Source organism: Capra hircus, chromosome 7, assembly GCF_001704415.2.
Source record: "Capra hircus breed San Clemente chromosome 7, ASM170441v1, whole genome shotgun sequence".
Taxonomy (NCBI): domain Eukaryota; kingdom Metazoa; phylum Chordata; class Mammalia; order Artiodactyla; family Bovidae; genus Capra; species Capra hircus.
The window spans coordinates 68,742,663-68,761,856 of NC_030814.1; the positions used below are offsets into that span (position 1 = coordinate 68,742,663).

Sequence of the window (19,194 nt, forward strand, 5' to 3'; positions counted from 1 at the left end):
ACATCTTGAAATACTTAGCAGTTTTACTGCCGAGGATTCCTTCGAGCAAGGACGGGGTGGTAGACTTATCATGCAGTTTTGATCCAGAAGCACAGCTTGTACATGTGGACTCAGACAGCATGCGTATGGACTCACTGGCCTGGTCTCATGTTTATATATACATCTGTGTTCAGTACCCAAGGGGAGTGACTGGGTTGTAATTAAGACCTGAACCAGGGGTGGTGTTGATGACAATGGCAGCTGCAGACAAAACAGCAATGGTCAAAGTTTTCACCACCTAGGAGAGAGGAGTTTTGCCTGGAATGGGCAGTGACCCATGGTGAAAGTAGAGACAGATTACTGTTCATTTGAGCTGATAGATTTTTATTGGATGTAGAGATTGGGACCTATTTAGGAAAGAAGCTAAGCTATAGAATGAATTGCTAAAACTGGTGGATAAAAGTTGACTTCTGCCAACACATTTTAGTAGAAATATGGGATATAGTGAGTGGAGAATAAAATCTCATCTGAGAGGTGTTATCTAATGCAAGAAATAGTGGCCACTTAGGAAGTAAACTGAGTATGTCCTGAATGTGAGGGATAGCTGCAGGAATGTCCTTAATGTTTCAATTTCCACTAATTAGCCTACATCTTGACTCACTCATCTTATAAATAACTTCACAATTTACTTGATCTCTGTTGGCATCTCCAGGTTCTGTTGTTGATTCTCAGATATAGCTGATGTTAAGTCACATCCCTAGAATCCAGAGTGGTATAATAACTTGAGAATCCCTTATTCAGAGTGCTATAAGAACTTGAAGTCTCAGCTAAAGTTGCTTCAGTCGTGTCCAACTCTGTGTAGCCCCATATACTGTAGCCTATCTGGGTCCTCTGTCTGTGGGATTCTCCAGACAAGAATACTGGAGTGGGTTGCCATGCCCTCCTCCAGGGGATCTTCCTGACCCAGGGACGTAAGCCACACCTCTTAAGTCTAGTCTGCATTGCCAGGTGGATTCTTTAACACTAGTGCCACCTGGGAAGCCACTTGAACCCTAAGTTTCCCTAAATGTAAAAAAAAGAGTAACTGTTACTGAAAAATTATGTCTATTATGAAAATAACAGAAATAATTATTTTGATTTGATCTAAATATCCAGGAAACATTAACATTTATGCTTTAAGCATATTGGGAAAATATTTGGAAACAGTGAAATTGTAATACTGAATGACCAGTTAAACAGCTTTCATTTTTATTACCACATGACAAAGAACCATTTGGTTTACAACATGTCAGCAAAAAATAAATGCATTTGAAATCAGTGGGGGAAAATTGAAGAAAAAAGAATGACATTTGAAATTACATATATACATATGCATATATAGAAATATAAATTATAAATTTGTCCAGGCATAATTTTCTTATTCTCCAGATTAAACATAGTCCTTGAACACATGATAAAGTAATTTACATTTCTGTATATTGATGAATGAGTTTATACCTAAGATGTGGGTATTCATGCCAAAATATTTGTTGACAATTTCGCAGAGCAGAATCTATGAATTAATCTTCTCAGTGCTCCAATCACCTCTTTATTTCTCAGGCTATAGATAACTGGGTTGAGCATTGGGGTCAAGATGGTGTAGAAGACAGCCAGAGCCTTGTCCTCGGTTGGAGTACAAAAGGATCTTGGGCGGAGATAAGTGTAAGCAAAGGGCATATAGTAGAAAGTCACCACAGTAAGGTGGGTGCTGCAGGTCGAATAAGCTTTCTTCCTCCCTCTGGTTGAGTGCATGTGATAAACAGCAAAGAGAACACGACCATAGGAACATGCAATACCAATGAAAGGCAATAAAAGGAAGAAGATAGTACTCATAAACACTGTATACTCATAGATCCAGGTGTCCATGCAGGCCAGAGTCAACATGGCTGGGACATCACAGAAGAAATGATTGATGGCCCTGGATTTGCAATAAGGGATACAAAAGGCATATGTGGTATGTGCACATGAATGAATAGAGCCCATTATCCGAGAGCCTATTATCATCAACATACAGACCTTTCTGCTGATTTTGATGAGATAGTGAAGAGGGAAGCAAATGGCTACATAACGATCATAAGCCATAAACATCAAGAGCAATGTTTCTGCACCTCCTAAAGTCAAGAAGAAAAAGCTCTGAATCCCACATCCAATGAAGGAGATAGATTTGTCTTCAAAGAGAAAATTGTAGGCCATTTTGGGAACAATGGTGGAGATGTAATTTAGGTCAATGAAGGAGAGCTGACTAAGAAGGAAATACATGGGTGTGTGAAGAAGGGTGTCCATAAAGATGAGAAGGATCATAAAGAGGTTGCCAAACAGAGCGATTAGGAAAATTAGAAAAATAAGAATGAAAAGAAATTTGCCAAATCTTGATGAGGGGAACAACCCCAGTAAGATGAAATCAGTTGATGTTTGATTATAATTTTCCATTTGTCATTCATATTATTTTTCCTAAAGGAAGACACAAAAGCAAATGAGTTAAGTTTAAAACTATAAGATATTTTTGTTATTATTTTAATCGACTGTATTACTTAAAATGTTACAGTTCTTAAAAATGAACTGATTTTATTAATTTTACAAAACTGAAACCTTAATATTTTGAGCCAGAATTAAAATTTGAAAATGCAAACATTTTTGGTCAAAGTGTTTTCCAAATGTTCCAGTGTTTTCTATTAAATAATCTAAAATATATATATTACAACATCATTAGGATAAATATGTTTGACTCACCTACACAAACTAAACTAACACTAAAAATGATGTCATTTTTAAGGTATATGCATAGGAAATTAATGTAAGTGCATGCACTATAGAATTCCATTATTAGTAAATATTTATGACAAGGAACTTTTTTTCACATTTAAGTTAGGTAGCATTAGCTGAATTATCTTTTGTGAAGTCTAGAATGAATCCATATGTCATGTAACATTTAAAGGATCATTTCTTCTGCTTCCTTAGAAGAAATATGTTTCTGACTGCTGTGGTTAATGTATTAACAAAATCTATGCTTGAAAATCTATGCATCACACTCCTTATAGCTTTCAAGAGTCTGCTGAAACTCTCCCAAATGACATGTGTTTTATGACTTTTATGTGTTAGAGAAAGAGTGTTCAATTTCACTTTGGCTTACTCTTTCAATTTTTACTTTTTATTTTCTTGTATCTAAAACTTTCCAACTGTAGATTAGTATGCAAACTTAATCACATACATTTAAAATATCTCCCTATTAAATCCCAATTCATGATAACAACATATAGAAATGCTATAAATGAAAAGAAAGCAGATGAGTGCAAGGCACAATAAGAGATGAAATAATTTAGGACCTTTGAAGGGACTGCACAGAGTAATGCTCAGTCACTTAAATGGATTAAAAAAAAAAAAAAGGGAATCTTTTCATAGAGATGGAAAGAATTCTCCAGAGATGAAGTAAGTGGAAAATTTTCACAGATTATGTAATGATCTAGTGGTGACTTCCCTGGTGGCTCAGACAGTAAAAGCACCTGCCTACAAGGCGGGAGACCCAGTTTCGATCCCTTGGTCCAGAAGATTCCCTGGAGAAGGAAATGGCAACCCACTCCAGTACTCTTGCCTGGAAAATCCCATCGACAGAGAAGCCTGGTAGGCAACAATCCATGGGGTCACAAAGAGTCGGACACAACTGAGCGACTTCCCTTCCTTCCTTCCTTCCTAGTCATAAAATAGTTTAAGAGCCAAATGTTACCAGATTTTATGGAAGTTTTTATATGAAGGATGAAGACATGCAACTGCACATACACATACAGAAACAGAGATGCATATTCACACACATAAACAATAAGCTGTTGTTGGTGGTTGTAAATCGTGTCTGACACTTTGCGACCCCATGAACTGTAGTCCACCAGGTTCCTCTGTCCATGTGATTTCCCAGGCAAGAATACTGGAATGGGTTGCCATTTCCTTCTCCAGGGGATCTTCCCCACTCAGTAATGGAACCCACGTCTCTTTCATTGGCAGGGAAATTCTTTATCACTGATCCACCAGAGAAGGCCCATAAGCAAGATACAATGAGGTAAAATGGTTGGAAAAATATAGAAGTGAACATGTTTTATTTTAAAAAGGGCTTGCATCTCAAACATGTATGACACATTTTCATTCCACTACAAAAATTTCATTAGATGTGTAAAAGAAAGTGTCTGGTAATAAGGTGTCTTGCAAATTTTAAAATAATAATTGATAAAAGATTTAATAAAATGTTATAGACAAATTGAAAGTAATTTTAAAAAATTAAAAGAAAAACTGCAAGAAAATTACATTAATACTGTCACTTGAATTGATAGAAGTCTTAAAGAATTAATATAAGGGAAGAAATGCATGCTTATTGGAATTCATAGAAATATATATAGTTCAAAATAATACAGTTAATAATACCAAAAAACCTATTTTTATCAGAATTGATACATATGCAACACAATATTCAAAAAATATAAACATAATACTTGAAAATAAATGTGAACTGTTTGGAATTGCTTCCATGAAAATTCTAAATGTCTTTTGACAATATTTTTGGACAATTTTTAATATTTCTATTAATGTGTGGTTCAAAAGTGTCTCTATTCAATACTCTGTGAGGAACTATATGGGAAAATAATCTAAAAAAGAATTGATATTAAACTCAATATTCAAAAAGCTGAGATCATGGCATCCTGTCCAACATTCATGGCAAACAGATGGAAAAAAATGGAAAAAGTGACAAACTTTATTTTTTTGGAATCCACAATCACTGTGGACAGTGATTGCAGCCATTAAATTAAAAGAAATTGGAAGAAAAACTATGACAAATTTAGACACATATTAAAAAACAGATACATCACATTGTCAACAAAGGTCCATATAGTCAAAGCTATAGTTTTCCCAGTAGTTGTGTATTGATGTGAGTATTGGACCATAAAGAAGACTGAACGCGGAAGAATTCATTCTTTTGAACGGTAGTACTGGAAAAAATCAATCCTGCTTATTCATTGGAGGGACTGATGCTAAAGCTGAAGCTCCCATATGTTGGCCATCTGACGCAAAGAATCAATTCACTGGCAAAGACCCTATTACTGGGAAAATTGAGGGCAGGAGGAGAAGTGGACAACAAAGGATGAGTTGGTTGGATGGCATCATTGAACTCAATGGAATAAAGTTGAGCAAATTCTGGAAGATAGTGAAGGACAGGGATGCTTGACATGCTACAGGCCCTCACAGAGTCGGACACAGCTCAGCTACTGAACAAAAACTATGTATATGGATAGCTGATTTATCATGCTGTACAGTAGAAATACAATATTGTAAATCAAGTATACTCTAATAAAGCTTTTTAAAAATAAAATTCAAAAAAGTGTCTTAAAGAAAATACTACTAATAAGAAAAACTATTTTATAGCACTACCAACTAAAATATTCTTAGGTTTTAAAATACTGTGTATTTTTTATATTTTAGCATATAATATATGATGGTGAAATAGTCAGCCTTGCCTTTCCAGACACAAAGTGGGATGTAACTATGCTGAAAGGATGGAAAAATAGAAAAATCACTGAAGATTGTTGTATATGGAGGAGGGAAGATCTCTATCCACAATGTTCACAGCAAAGAACCAAGATATAGTATTTAATATTAATAATTAAGCACTAGAAGATAAGCATATTGATGAAAAAATATGAATAATAAGGGAAAAGTATCAAAATAATATATTTTCTTTGGATATCATGATTGGGTCATGAAACCATTTTTTGTCCTCTAGACACTTAAGACCATGTTCTTGCTTTATTTGAATTATATATTCACTTGATGGAAAACTAATGGCATGATTAAAATTGAACACACAACTAAGATTGTATTCAATGGAGAAAGACAAAAAACTTTTCCTTTAAGAAGATAAAGGGCAAAGATGTCCACTTTGACATTTCCAATTTACAGAGCATTACATAAGCTTATATGTGTAAAACTGTAAAAAGTTCACCAAAAAACCTGTTAGAACTAATGAAGAAATTCCACATGGTTGCAGAATATATTTCTATACACTAAATAATATATAATACTAAGAGGTATTCAAGAAAATAACTATATTTGCAGAATTTGAAAAAAGAATAAAAGCCCTAGGAACAGATTTAACAAAAGAGGTAAAAAATGTGTTCATTGAAAATCACCAAAAGTGGCAAAAGAAATTGAAAAGACAAATAAAATGAAAAGCATTCTATGCTTATGTGTTGGGAAACTGAATATAGTTAAGATGACAGTACTACTACAAGAAAACTACAGATGCAATGAGATGTCTATCATAACTCAAATGATAGTTTTTAGGTAAAAATATAAAAATACATCCTAAAATTCTAATGAACTCTCAAGGACTTGGGATAATGGAAAGAAATCTTAGAATCAAAGAACACAATGTCTCTAATTCAAAACCTATTGCAAAGCTACAGTAATAAAACAGTGTAGTACTAGCATAAGACAAACATAAACCAACAAAATAATATAGAAATATCAGGAAAAAAAGCACTTTACATTATGTTGTCAGTGAATTTTACAAGGGTCTCACAGCCATTCCATTGGGTTACCATTCAATCAAATATTGCTGGGACCATGGAATATTAATATGTAATCAATAAATTTGGGTCTATGTCCTACACCATGTAAGAATTAACTAAGATGGATCAAAGAGTTAAATATAGAATTAAAAGTATAAACTCTTAGATGAAACCATATAGGAAAAGATCACACCATTGAATCCATCTGTGTTTTCTTAGACATAATAAAAACATGTGCAAGAATAACAATGTTAGATAAATTGGACATTATTAAAAAAAATTGGGGGTATTGAAAAATGGAGGGAATAATCAACTCACCAAATGGAAAAAATATTTGCAAAACATGTATCAGGTAATAAATTTATATAAGAAATATATGAAGAACTATAGAAGCTAAATGACAACAGAAAAACATTTTAAATTGGGGAAAGAGCTTGAATAAATATTTGTAAATATTTATACAAATGGCCAATAAACACAGAAAAATACCCTCCACATAACTAATTATTAGGGAAATTCAAGTCAAAACTACAATGAGATACCACATCTCACCCTTAAGTAATAGCTTCTATTTTTTTTTTTTCAAAAAGAAAAAAAAAACAAGCATTGATAAGGCTGTGAAGAAATTAGAACACTTTAATCAATTCTGGTGAGAATGCAAAATGGTATAACGACTGTAGAAAATTCTATTATAATTTTTCAGCATAGTAAACAGAGAATTACCAAGTAATTGCACTTCTGAGTATACCTCCAAAATAACTAAAAGCAAAGTATAGAAAAAGTATTTGTGCACCCTTGTGTTTAAAAGCTTGTTCTGAAAAGCTAAGAGGTGTAAGCAAAACAAATGTCCACACCTACATACACACATGTATGCAAATATTTATATATGTTTTTATATAGAAGGAAATGGCAACCCACTCCAGTACTCTTGCCTGGAAAATCCCACGGACGGAGGAGCCTGGTAAGCTTTGGTCCACAGGGTCGCAAAGAGTCGGACATGACTGAGCGACTTCACTTTCACATCATATATGTATATACATGCATATTTATATACATATATACACATATACATTATATCTATGTATATATATTACATACATACAATTTTATTCAGTCTTCAAAAGAAAGGAAATTCTCCTAGATGCTAACAAATAGTCAAAAATAGAATTTAATGTAACTAAAGTTATTTCATATTTGGAACTCTATGTTGTACAAAACCTACATCAGAGTCTGTAAAGCATGCAGAGGAATTGATCTCCCAATAATATATGGCCTGTGAAAACTTCCAAAGAAAATGCAATAGAGCAAATTTTTTTTTCCTAAATGTAGCTTGGATTCATCAGGATATAAGTTAGACTATACCAGAATATAAAATTTACATTAGTGATTTAATTATTGACAGCAAAAATATAATTTTTGAAATTACCAATGAAATTATGATCACTACAATGTCATGTATTTTTTATAGGGCTTTCTTTGAAATTTTTTCATGAGGTCATTAATATTATCAAAATCTAAAGGTAAAAAAAATAATAATAAGGGCCAAATGTTTTTTCCTTAGGTAAAAACAATTCTAACTAGGCAATTTTTCCCTTTAATTTTGTCTTTATCTACTGGAGGAACAATAAATAATTCATTTCAACTTATCAAATATTTTCAATCTCTGATTTTTAAAATTTCTTTGAAAGCATTGCAATCCAAGCAAAGGGTATAATAGTGTACAATAGAAGAAAAAAAAGAATGTAATTCTGACTTGTTTTTGCCAGGAAAAATAAAGCCTTAAATCTGGACAGTGACTTACATAAAAGAGAAGGCAAAAGTGTAAACTTTTATTGATGAATTTCATAGGATGGCACATGAAATGTGTCACAATAGGTTCCAGGATTAAATTGTGTCTAATCTTGACCAAGATAATTTGATAACGAGCTTGAAATTACCATTGATGTTTTATAGATGATAAAATGAGATTCAAAGATTTGAAGTGTTTACATTAAAAAACATATTTGCAGCTGGTTTCCCATGCCTATGTATCTATCTATCTAGTCATCTAAAGGCACCTTCTATCTTTCCTATCTGTACCTCAAATATTAAATACTTGCAGTTAATGAATCTGAAATAAGTGTGGGTCTCTCTTTGTTCACAAGCACACACACAAACAAAAATAACTGAAGATAAGAAAGAATAAAAAAGAAAGTGAGGTCATTAAAAAATAAATGTTACGCATTGGTAGAAGGTCAAGAATGAGTGTGTTTTAAGACTGTCTCTTAGAGCACATATAAAGAAAGTTACTTCAATATTTTCTTTATTCATTTTAGCATATTCTATTTAATCATATAATGGTTTTAACATATTTTCACTCACCGTCACGACAAGCACACATTATATAACAAAAATGATCTCTTAACATCTCTAAAAAATAATCCAATTCATGTTTTAGCCCTAATACAAAATTGTCCCTATCTAGAATACGCTTGCAAAGGAACAATCATATTTTCGGCTGTTAACTGAGATTGCAGGTCCACATATTCTATATGATGACTAACTTGAACTTGCTGCGCTGTGCCTACTCACCCAGTCATTCAGTCATGTCCAGCCTTTTTGTGACCCATGGACTGCAGCCTGCCAGGTTCCTCTTTCCATGGGATTCTCCAGGCAAGAATACTGGAGGGGTAGCCATGCCTTCCTCCAGGGGATCTACCCAACCTGGGGATCAGACCCAGGTCTCCCGCATTGCAGGTAGATTCTTTACCATCTGAGCCACCAGGGAAGCCCATATGACAACTAAAATCATATACAAACATGCCTGTATTTCAAAATGAATTACATCTGACCATTTTTTCAAGTCGCTATGTATCCATTTCACTGCCGACCTTTACACCATGTTTATATTTAGAGATAAAAATAAAATACTAAAAATATTTCATTTTAGTGATCCATACATTTTATAGAAAATACAATTTTTAAATCTATAGTTTTATTATTAAAAAGTAAAAAACCAAATCATGAAGATATGAAGTGAAATAGTCAAGACATAGTAATCTAGTGTTAGAATTAAAAACACTTTGGAAGCATGTCCTCTACAATCTAGACAATACAGAATTTCCCACTGAAGCGCAGATTTTAATACCCTGTACTCACTTTTGATCAAAACTAATTTCAAATATCATTCTTGATTACAAAGCAAAACTAGTGTGAATTATAGAGGTGCAGCTAGAATGTAGATTCACCCAAGAAGTTTTTGAATTGGCTTTGCTGAAAGTGCTATAAAAAATATTACAGTTTTAAAATTGTCTAAACCATAAGACCCTCTTCACCAGTTTGCACAGAAATACGTATCGCCTTTCTTGGGCTTCCCTGGTGGCTCAGATGCTAAAGCATATGCCTGTAATACAGGAGACCTGATTGATCCCTGGGTCAGGAAGATCGCCTAGAGAGATCTTCAGTATTCTCACCTGGAGAATTCCCTGTACAGAGGACTCTGGTGGGCTACAGTCCATGGGGTCTCAAAGAGACGGATATGACTGAATGACTAACACTTTCACTTTCCTCTTAAGATCTTTGAAATATCCTAAAAGTCTGGATCTCCCCAACTTAACTTCACTTTCTGTTATAAAAAGCAAAAAGAAAATTGTGTTTCTATTATTTACCTAGAATGACAGCTTTGTAACATGGCTGTGATTAAGTGTTTGAGTAGCTCATTTTATATATATATATATATATATATATATATATATATATATATAATTTTTTCTTTTTTTGAGAAAGAAAGAAAAGAAAGTGAAGTCACTCAGTCATGTCCAACTCTTTGCGACCCCATGGACTGTAGCCTACCAGGGTGCTCCATCCATGGGATTTTCCAGGCAAGAGTACTGGAGTGGGGTGCCATTTCCTCCAGGGGGAAGATATATTTTATTATAGATTATATCACTTGTTTAAGCAAACTTCACTCCAATAAAATTTACTTTCAAGAGTTTCCTGGCTAATGAGATGCCTGGATGTATTTATTCTTTATTATAAACAAAAGATCTTAATTATGACTAAACTTCTCTTAAGCACTTGTTGAAGAGTCTTTCATCTTCTCCAATGAATAGTCAAAACAAAATTACTACTAGTACCTTCTACGATCTCTGTATTTTCACAAAATCATTGGCTTGATTAACTGCCAACAGTGCAGTAAGCTTCTTTGAAAATTGTCCAGACAAATGTACAGGTTAACTTTCTTCTCTACAGCTGACACTTTAAATATCTCATGGAAACTCAGGAGTATCAATGGTTCCAAGAATTCTTTACCTAGAGATCAGTTGAAGGCTTTTTTTTTTTTTTTGCATTCAGTTGACAGTTTCCACTGAGAATGAAGGTTAACAAGATCAGGATGGCCATATGCCAAGGCTAGGGAAGAAGCTCTTTTAACTTCTTTAGATATTTCCACAAGTGGGTTAAAGGTCTAATCAGTGGAGATATAAATAAATATATTTATATTCTTCCAATATCATTATGTATCTAAACTTTTAAAAATCATATATTATATATATATTTAGTTCATAATTGGATGATAATAATATATTTGCATATATTAACTTATTTTAAGTTTTTAATATGTTGATCAAAATGTAACAAATTAAATTTAATAAATTAAATTAGTTTTGTATATAGGCAGAAGTGTATTAGGTATTACACACATCAGAGTTATTATTCATTGATTTGAAATATTTCCATTCTGCTTGAAAACACATTAAACTATAAAACGATTTTCACTTGTTAAACAATAAAAATGATGATGATACTTTGGTGCAATGATATTTAGAAATCATTCATTAATGTAATCTTATTCCATATAATAATTTAAATGGTCTGACGTTACAGGTAGTTTTATAGTAAGTGAATTAGCTACATCTTTTACTTGGACAGTGGTAATATTGATTCAGCCTAAATGCTTACAAAATTATTTTAAGTATTTTTAATTTTAGAATTACAATGTGTCTCAGTAAAGATACTTTTATGTTTATGTTATTGAATTCTTTGGGCTTTATGAATCTGAATGTTCACTTCTCTCCCCAGATTTGGGAAATTTTGGTCACTACTTTGTATTTTTTTTTAGGGGTTTATTTCTGTACTTTTCATTCAGTTTTTTATTTTAATTTTTTAATTGAAGGATAATTTCTTTACAGAATCTTGTGGTTTTCTGCCACACATCAACAAGAATCAGCCATAGGTACACCCATGTCTCCTCCCTTCCGGACCTCCCCACCCTTCAGCCTGTCGCAGAGCCCCTGTTTGAGTTCCCTGAGTCATACAGCAAATTCCCAATAACTCTCTGTCTTCCACATGGTATTGTAAATTTCTATGTTACTCTCTCCATACATCTCTCCTTTTCCCTCCTCTCCTCTCACCTTGCCCATAGGTCTGTTTCTCCATTGCTGCCCTGAAAATAAGATCAGTACTTTTTAAAATATGCTTTCTGTTCATTTTTTCTTTCTCTGCTCCTTCTGAGATTACCATAATGTATATACTGGTTGCTTATGAAATCCTATAGTTTCTGTAGGCTTTGGATGGCATCATCAATTCAATGGTCATGAGTTTGAGCAAACACCAGTAGGCAGTGAAGGACAGGGAAGTCTGGCATGTTGCAGTCCATGGAGTTGCAAAGAGTTGGACATGAATTGTGTGACTGAATAGCAACATACACTGGTAGTTTATGAAATTCTATAAATTTTGTAGGTTTTTAAAACCAAGTTTTGCTTTTGCATTATATATATATATATATATATATATATATATATATATATATATATAATCTGTCTTTGAGCTCACCCATTCTTTCTTTGGGTTGATTAAGTCTGCTCTTCAGTCCTCATTGATGTGTTGTTTTTTTTCTGGCTTAGTTAGTTTTCTTCAGTTCTAGAATTGGTTCATTTATATGGTTTAAAACATTTTGTTGAACTTCTCATTTTGTCCAAATACTGTTCTGAATTTGTTTAGTTCTCTGTGTTCTCATTCAGCTCTCTTAAGCTTGTTTAAGATACATATTTTGAATGATCTTTCAGGTAGTTTTTAGATCTCCATTTCTTATGTGTCAATTGTTTGTGCTTCAGTTTTTAGTTTTGTAGTGTCATGGGGGGAAAAAAAAGAGGGCTCAACTAAGAGAAAAATAATTCACACATGGTAAAGGCAAATATAAAGTAAAAGCAGGAAATCATTCACACACAAATATGACATCAAAACCAGTAATCATGAGGAGAGTAAAAATAAAGCAAATGGAAACTGCATCTGAAATTATGAGACTAGTAACTTGTACATATACAGGAACAAGGAAGGCTGCTACATAATTATAAGGGGATCAATCCATGAAAAAGATACAAAAATTGTAGGTGCTGCTCAATATATAAGGTAAATACTAATAGCCAGCATAAAAGCGGAAATTGATAGCAACACAGTAATAGTAGAAGGCATTAAAATCCCACTTACAGCAACAGATAGATCATCCAGACAGTAAATCAATCAGGAAACACAAGCCTTAAATGACATATTAGAACAAATAGACTTAATTGATATTTATAGAATGTTCCATTTGAAAGCAGCCAAATATACTTTCTTTTCAAATGCATATGGAACATTCCCCAGGAGCGATCACATCTTGCATCAGAGATAAGACTCGGTAAATTTAAGAAAATTGAAATCATATCAAGCATCTTTTCTGACCATGATGCTACAAGATTAGAAAATAATTATAAGAAAAATACTATAAAAATACAAACACACAAAAGCTAAACAATATGTAACTAAACAACCAATGAATCACTGAAGACATCAAAGAAGGATTCAAAAAATACCTAGAAATGACAATAAAAACACAATGACTCAAAACCTATGAGACGCAGCAAAAAACAGTTATAAAAGGGAAGTTTATAGCATTACAATCCTACATCAGGAAGAAGAAAAATTTCAAATAATCTAAACTTATACTTAAAGAAATTAGAGAAAGAAGAAGAACAACAAAAACAAAACTCCAATGTTAAAAGAAGGAAATAAATCATAAAGGTCAGAGCAGGACATATTGTATACCACAGGAAACTCTACTTAATGCGCTATGGTCATCTGAATGAGAAGGAAGTCTGAAAGGGTGAGGATGTATGTATATTTATGGTTGATTCATTTTGCTGTGTGCAGTAGAAATGAACACAACAATGTAAAGCAACATCTTCCTTATATAAATGGCACATGATTTCAAACTTGAGAACAATGAGCAATGTGACTATTCAGTCCAAGAACTTCATGTGAGGATAGTGGATTTTATATGGAAGATACAGTCAATAGTATATCTGATACAATTGAGAACATAACATTTTTAGGTAGAAATGTGTGCTGTTTGATACTGCATATGTAGGGATGTACCAGCCTAAAGGAGTCGTCGCTAAGTCATGTCTGACTCTTTGCGATCCCATGGACTGCAGCATGCCCAGCTTCCCTGTCCTTCACTATATCCTGGAGTTTCCTCAAGCTCATGCCTTGAAGTTTTCTCAAACTCAGTGATGCTAAAGGAGGTGAGTGCTTACCATACTAAGGAAAGAAACATCATCAATTTGTATCTTGGTTAGATAACTTCAAGAGGAATTTCCATCCAATCTGGATTTGGAGAGACGGAAGAGAGTGAGAGATTTAGGAAATTACATTCATAGTAAACAATCATCTCCAGATTCTCCTAGATTGTGAGAATAGGTGAAAACGGCAGTTGAGATCTTCCCCAGAAGGCATAATTCCAGAGAATCTGGAAGATGCATAACCTTTGAGATGTCAAAAAGAGTGAGAAATTTTCTGATATTGTTTCTTATATTGTTTCCACTACTTTAGTTTATTACTGAATTGTAGGGATGGCTTTTCTCTACAGCTCTGAGTCACATCAGATTACCAGGCCCTAGAGACACATATACTTGTTCACTAACTTCACAAATTCACAGTAAGCTTCCTCCTTTCTCTCTGTTTCACTCTCCTTCTCCCTTTCCCTCAGTCTCTCTGCTTCTTTTCATCAATTGGACCAGGGTCAAAAAATTAATTGAGGACTAATCAAAGAATAAAAACCAAATAATTTTTACTTTTTCCACCTGTCAGGTATCTCCCCCATTGTATATAAAACAATCTTCTAAAATACTGTCTTAGCTCAGAGATAATGACCCCAAGTTGTAGATAAATGAGAGATGACTGGGGTTTTGCTAAGCTAAATCCTTTTTTAACTTTTCTTAGATAGCAAATATTTCAATACCTATGAGAAAAATCAAATGCTTGCTTTCCCCCCTGACTTATACCTATAGCAAACATGCAACCCTGAACTATGCATTATACTTTTTATTTGAAGAATTTAAGTTGGGAACAGGTACTCAATAAACTGGGATAAGTGCTAAACATCTAAGGGAACACAGATACAACATAAATAAACTTACTAATTTTCAATTTCTAATGCTATAAATGGCAACAAGAAGAGCCAAAAATAGCTAATGCACAATGCTCTTGTTCTTGTCCAACAACTAAGTCATGTCCAAATCTTTGTGACCCCATGAACTGCAGCAGGCCAGGCTCCCTGTTTTTAATCATCTCCTGAAGTCTGTTCAAACTCATGTCCGTTGAGTTGGTGATGCCATCCAACATTCTCATCCTCTGTCATTCCCTTCTCCTCTTGCTTTCAATCTTTCCCATCATCAGAGTCTTTTCCAATGAGTAGGTTCTTTGAGTTACATGATCAAAGTATTGGAGTTTCAGCTTTAGCATCAGTCTTTCCAATGAGTATTCAGGACTGCTTTCATTTAGGATTTATTGGTTTGATCACCTTGCAGTCCAAGACCCTCAAAGTCCTCCAGAACCACAACTGAAAGCATCAATTCTTCAGTAGTCAGCCTTATTTATTGTCTAACTCTCACATCCATACATGACTACTGGAAAAATCAAAGCTTTGACTGTATACACCTGTGTCAGCAAAGTAATGTTTCTGGTTTTTAATATACTATCTAAGTTTATCATAGCTTCTTCTCCCAAAAAGCAATTGTTTTCAAATTTTGTGGCTGCAGTCACCATCTGCAGTGATTTTGGAGCCCAAGAAAGTAAAATCTGTTACTGTTTCAAATTTCTCCCTGTCTATTTGCTAAAAAGTCACGGTACCAGATGCCATGATCTTCGCTTTCTGAATGTTAAGATTTAAGCCAGCTTTCTCTTTCTCCTCTTTCATCTTTCTCAAAAGGCTATTAGTTCTTCACTTTCTGCCACTAGCGTGGTATCTTGCATATCTGAGGTCAATATTTCTCCAGCAGTCTTGATCCCAGCTTGTAATTCTTCCAACCCCACATTTCACATGATGTACTCTGCATATAAATTAAATAATCAATGTGACAATATACAATCATCTTGAGGTACTCATTCCCCAAATTGGAGCCTGCCCTTGTTCTATGTAAAGTTCTAACTTTTACTTCTTGTCCTGCATACAGATTTCTCAGGAGACAGGGAAAGTGGTCTGGTATTACCAGCTCTTTAAGATCCCCATCCCCCACTTTTTTCTGTGATCCACACAGTCAAAGGCTTTAGCATAGTACACTGGAAACTATTTAATTGGTTCTCTGCAGTGTATGTGTCCTGCTTCTCAAATAGTGCATAACCTACCATCATAAACCTTTCATATAGAATAGTGGTTTACTTATTGTTACACTCTCAGTTTTCTAATATGTTTGCCTGTGGTGAGTTTTGAACCACCAACCAAATGCTCAGTTTCTTCCTGGACCTAATTCTCAATCTTATGTTTCTTCAATACTTCCTCAAAGTCATACACATTGACTCAAGATCACTGAATCTTGTAGTCCTAGGTTGGCAGAAAATATCATTCATCTTATTTCTGTCCTGGTATTGCCTTCACAAAACTTATGTTTAGTCTCACTTTGGCTATCGCTCATGCTATATAGACATTAAGACTGATTCTACCATGTCTCTGAAGTATTTTTGGACCACTGAATTTCCCAAAATATACTGATTTTTCAGATCAGTAAGGGTAGCTCTTTCTCTGTTGCTCTCAGTGGAGAATTCTGGTTGAAAGAATCAGATTGCAAATGCCAGATTAGAGTGTGAAAAATCAAAATTCAAATGAGTAATTTGAAACTCCTAATTTGCTTTATTCATCATTTCATGAATTGGTCAGAATCCCACCAATAATATATAAAGGAGCTTCAGGATGTCATACAAAATTGAAGCCTTTTATAGCAGAAGAAAGCTAGGTAAAGAAGTTTTTCAGGCAGAGTGGACTATTTCCATCAAGGTCAACATCCTTTTGGTAAGTGATGCTCTATCAGGCAAGTGATTTTATTCTTACCAGATATCTCCATACTGACAGATTAAGATTACGTTCCTTGGAGAGATTCAAACTGCAACTAGATTAGTATTAATTATAAGTTTGTTGACATGGGTTTAACCAACTGAATATATTTGGAGTCTGTTGCCTCTTTTTTTCCCCCCTCCCACTTTCATGAGATTCTTAGCCTAACTTAGAAAGGTAATCAAAATTTAATACATTAGTGACATTTTTAGCTGCTGCTCTATAGATCATGCAGCTTTGATTTATCTTTTTTTTTTTTCTTCTCACATTCACAGGTCAGGATGGTTTTTGTATGTGTGTGTGTATGTATGTGTTTCCCTGGTGGCTCAGATGGTAAAGAATCTGTCTGCAATGAGGGAGACCTGGGTTCTGTCTCCGGGTTGGGAAGATTCCCTGGAGGAGTTCATGGCAATCCACTCTAGTATTCTTGCCTGGAGAATCCTCATGGGCAGAGGAGTCTGGCAGGTTACAGTCCTTGGGGTCACAAAGAGTTGGACATGACTGAGTGACTAAGCACATGTGTGTTGTTTGGGAGTTTTGTTTGCTTGTTTGTTTCTGCTAAATCTCTATGGTATTCTCAGGTCACAACTTTAGGCTCATGATTTTTAGCCGGTTTTCTTTGTTCCCTTTTTGACATTCCATTCTTAGGGATATCATTTACTTGCAGTGAGCAGCTGTAAAAATACATTTCAAACACTTGAGAGAATGCAGAACACCATGGGGTCTACTAAAACTATTACAAGTAAAAAAAAACTGTCAATGTCTGAATTGTAGCTTGGAGTAAAAAATGGAGTTATTCAGTTTTCCTGGCTCACCCCCATGTATATAGGAGGTATTCATGACATTAATTTTTTTTCTTATTTTTGTGTTAAACAGACCTGTGTTACAGGGGACATCTTAGTCAAGAACCTAGAATAGTAGAGAAAGATAGCTTTTCTTGCCTACACTATTTACTGATACTTTAGGATACAAGGTTCCCATCTTGCTTCTTAGCTAACTAAGTCTAGAGATATATAGTTTTTCCCCCTAGTCCATGATATGTCAGGGTCAGCAATAGATTCATATCTCCTTATTTCTTCTATTATTCATAACCTGAAATGGACAAGGAGACTGTAATAGACATCTCCACTCAACTCCATATTTCCTTAGACTATTTTCAATGATAACTGACACACACACACCAAAAGAGAGAGACACTACCATCATTTTCCTTGTTTGCCTAATGCCATTCCCTTTCTATTCACTCAAACTCCCTTTCTTAGGACGTTATACATTTAGGGCAAAAGTAGCTAAGAATGTTGCATGTGTGCTTGCCTAGGTTCTCACACTCAAAAGGATCTTTGCTTGTTTTAATACTACATTGATGCTATTTAAAAAAAGTACACCACAGGGTCAAAGAAACTGGTACCTGAACAGAAGTATTTGAGTGTGCTTACAAAACAGCAGATAGCCTGTTAAAGAATGCTCTTTTCATAACCGGCTTTTAATAAACTTCCTTGGGTTGCTCATCTGTCAGTTAGTTGAGTCACTCAGTCCTGTCCGGTTCTTTGAGACACCATGGACTGCAGCATGCCAGGCTTCCCTGTCCATCACCAACTCCCGGAGCTTGCTAAAACTCAACCATCTAATCCTCTGTCGTCTCCTTCTTCTTCTGCCTTTAATCTTTCCCAGGATCAGGCTCTTTTCCAATAAGTCAGTACTTCACACCCTGTGGCCACACTATTGGAGCTTCAGCTTCAGCATCAGCCCTTCTGATGAATATTCAGGACTGATTTCTTTTCTGAAGGCCTGGTTGGATATCCTTGTAGTCTAAGGGTCTCTCAAAAGTCTTCTCGAATACCACAGTTCAAAAGCATTAATTCTTCAGCTTTCCTTATAGTCTAACTCTCACATGACTACTATGAAAACTGTAGCTTTGACTAGATGGATCTTTGTTGGGAAAGTAATGTGTCTGCTTTTTAATATACTGTCTGGGTTTTTCATAGTTTCTTCCAAGGAGTGATTGTCTTTTAGTTTCATGGCTGCACTCACCATCTGTAGTAATTTTGGAGCCAAACAAAAATGAAGTCTGTCACTGTTTCCATTGTTTTACTACCTATTTTCCATGAAGTAATGAGGCTGGATGCCATGATCTTAGTTTTCTGATTGTTGAGTTTTATGCCAACTTTTTCACTCTCCTCTTTCATTTTCATCAAGAGGCTCTTTAGTCCTTCTTCACTTTCTGCCATAAGGATGGTGGCATCTGCATATCTGAGATTATTGATATTTCTCCTGGAAATCTTG

General features: G+C 34.5%; 1 protein-coding gene across 1 annotated transcript; it reads right to left on the reverse strand.

Moving 5' to 3' along the window:
- Nucleotides 1,492–2,448, reverse strand: LOC102173838 (olfactory receptor 2L2-like). The gene has a single exon (XM_005682858.2). It carries the CDS (start codon nt 2,446–2,448, stop codon nt 1,492–1,494), a length of 957 nt encoding a protein of 318 aa, XP_005682915.2.

Bases quoted from the DNA above. Each gene is read 5' to 3' on its own strand.
- LOC102173838 (XM_005682858.2), bottom strand. From the start codon at position 2,448: ATGGAAAATTATAATCAAACATCAACTGATTTCATCTTACTGGGGTTG.